Below are 2,500 nucleotides of genomic sequence, written 5' to 3'. Positions count from 1 at the left end.
TAAAGGAGTGTATATATATATATATTATATATATATATATATATATTAATATTAAGGTATGTAGAAAAATACAACATATATATATACATACATATGTATATATATATTATATATATATATATATATATATATATATATATATATATATATATATATATATATGTGTGTGTGTGGGTGTGGTGTGTGTGTGTGTATCTGTCTGTGCGTGTTGTGTAGTGATGTTTATGTATTTATTCTCAAGTTATAACTGACATAATCACAACACACCAATGTTTTATATAATTGTATTACAAAATCACTCACTTGGTTTCTCTTTTCTCACTGCGTAGAGCTGAGTTACATTCTTCCAGGTTCGTTTGATTTTCTTCTATATTACTTTCCATTTTTCCTCTCAGACGCCACTATCAATGTCTGTCCCACTGTCATTAGCTACCTCTCTCTCTCTCTCTCTCTCTCTCTCTCCGGCTCTATCTTTTTATCGTTCTTACTCTCCCACTTTCTGAACCAGACGTGTGCTACTGTGATATGAATTGTTATGTCAATGTGACTGCAAGTATATTTTAGTACGTGTCTCTTTTGTCACTTGCTTTTCCCTCTGTGTGTGTGTGTGTGTGTGTGGTGTGTGTGTATTTGCGCAGGTGTGGCTGTCTGGTAAGAAACTTGCTTCCTAACCACATGGCTCTGCGTTCAGCCCTACTATGTGACACCCCGCTATAGCACCGGTTGACCAAGGTCTTGTGAGTGGATTTGGAAGACGGAAACTGAATGAAGCCCGTCGTTTCCCATATATATATATATATATATATATATATATATATGTATGTATCAAAAGAAAAACAGGGCGCAAAAGATTTTGCGGTACATATGTTTCGGGCATTATTGAACAACTTGTATATATACATATGCAGGAGTGGCTGTGTAGTAAGTAGCTTGCTTACCAACCACATGGTTCCGGGTTCAGTCCCACTGCGTGGCACCTTGTATATATATATATGTATATATATGTGTATATATATATATATATATATATATGTATGTGTATATGTATGTATATATATATATATATATATATATATATATATGTATGTATTTGTATGTAGGTGTATATGTATGTGTGTGTATATATATTTATTGGTGTATATGTATAGACTAGCCTTCTAAGAGTGTAGACATGAATCTGTAGGTACGCGTACGTATGTGTATATACGTAAATGTATGTAGATGTATGTATGTATGAATATAACGCGTGCGTGCGTGTATGTGTATGAGTGTACGAATGAGTGAGTGTACGTGCTAAAGAGTGTGCGTGAGTGAATGAGTGCTTGTTTTCAAGTAGACAGATAAACGGACTGGCTGTCATAGCCAAGATGTTTGTGACCAGCGGTCAAAGATAACAAAAGTAATAAATGAAGACAATAAAATTAAAATTAGGGAATGGGTCTGTATTTGTATATATATGTGTGTATGTGTAGGTATGTATAGGTACACATATGTATATATATATATATATATATATATTATATATATATATGTATGTATATGTATGTGTATATATATGTGGTGTATGTGTTATATATGTGTATATAGGACTAGTGGTGCTGTGTGTGCATGTGTGTGTGTGGTATGTGTGTGTTGCGTGTATGTGTGTATGTGTGTGTATGTGTATAGATATTTTTCTGTGTGTATATGTATGTGTGGTCGTGTGTGTATATTATACATGTGTGTGTGTACGTGTATGCATGTGAGTGTGTGTATGTTACATTTATGTGTATGTGTAGATAGTGTAATGTATGTGTAAGTGTATATATATGTATATGTGTGTGTGTGTATGTATGTGTGTATGTATATGTATATATGTTTGTATGTGTGTGTATATATGTATACATATGTGCATAGGTATAAGTGAGAATCTCCTTATTTACCTAAAACTCTATTCTCTTTTTTTTATATATATTTTTTTATATTTTTTTATTGTTTTATTTTTTTTATTTATTCTTTTATCTAATTTAACACTGACTCCTTGACCACTCCCCCAAGTATGATATTTTGCGCTTATGCCTACCCCAAAAAGTCCCCCACCACCACCCCTTTAAACCTGCCTAAATGTATAAATGCCAATACATTCTTGTTAACTAGCTTCCTGAAGATTCTCTTGAATGAAACAGTTCTAGTCCTGTAGAAGCTCCTTCTATATAAAATAATTTTACTCTGCTATGTATTGAGTACCTTATTTACTGTGGTTAACCCCGAATCAACCCGGGACCTACATATATATATATATATATATATATATATATATATATATTATATATATATATATATATATATATATATTATATATATAATATATTAATATATATATTATATATATATATATATTCTTTTATTTGTTTCAGTCATTTGACTCCGGCCATGCTCGAGCAACGTCTTTAGTCGAACAAATCGACCTTGGGACTTATTCTTTCTAAGTCTAGTACTTATTCTGTCGGACTGTTTTGCC

The 2,500-nt window shown here is 31.9% G+C and overlaps 1 protein-coding gene across 4 annotated transcripts in view; it reads right to left on the bottom strand.

Moving 5' to 3' along the window:
- The window catches only part of LOC115214082, a 29,474-nt gene extending 28,918 nt beyond the window's left edge, over positions 1–556 (bottom strand). Inside the window, exon 1 of one of the 4 annotated variants that reach the window (XM_029783128.2) lies at positions 304–556. In XM_029783128.2, coding sequence (XP_029638988.1) covers positions 304–383 — 80 coding nt within the window. In that variant the 5' untranslated portion in view covers positions 384–556. The remainder of the gene's footprint in view (positions 1–303) is intronic. The other 3 variants (XM_036504959.1, XM_029783127.2, XM_036504960.1) reach the window with 3 other exon arrangements.
- Positions 557–2,500: the final 1,944 nt, after the last annotated feature.

The sequence above is a fragment of the Octopus sinensis genome, linkage group LG7, assembly GCF_006345805.1.
Source record: "Octopus sinensis linkage group LG7, ASM634580v1, whole genome shotgun sequence".
NCBI lineage: Eukaryota > Metazoa > Mollusca > Cephalopoda > Octopoda > Octopodidae > Octopus > Octopus sinensis.
This window is presented reverse-complemented; position numbering and strand designations above follow the sequence as displayed.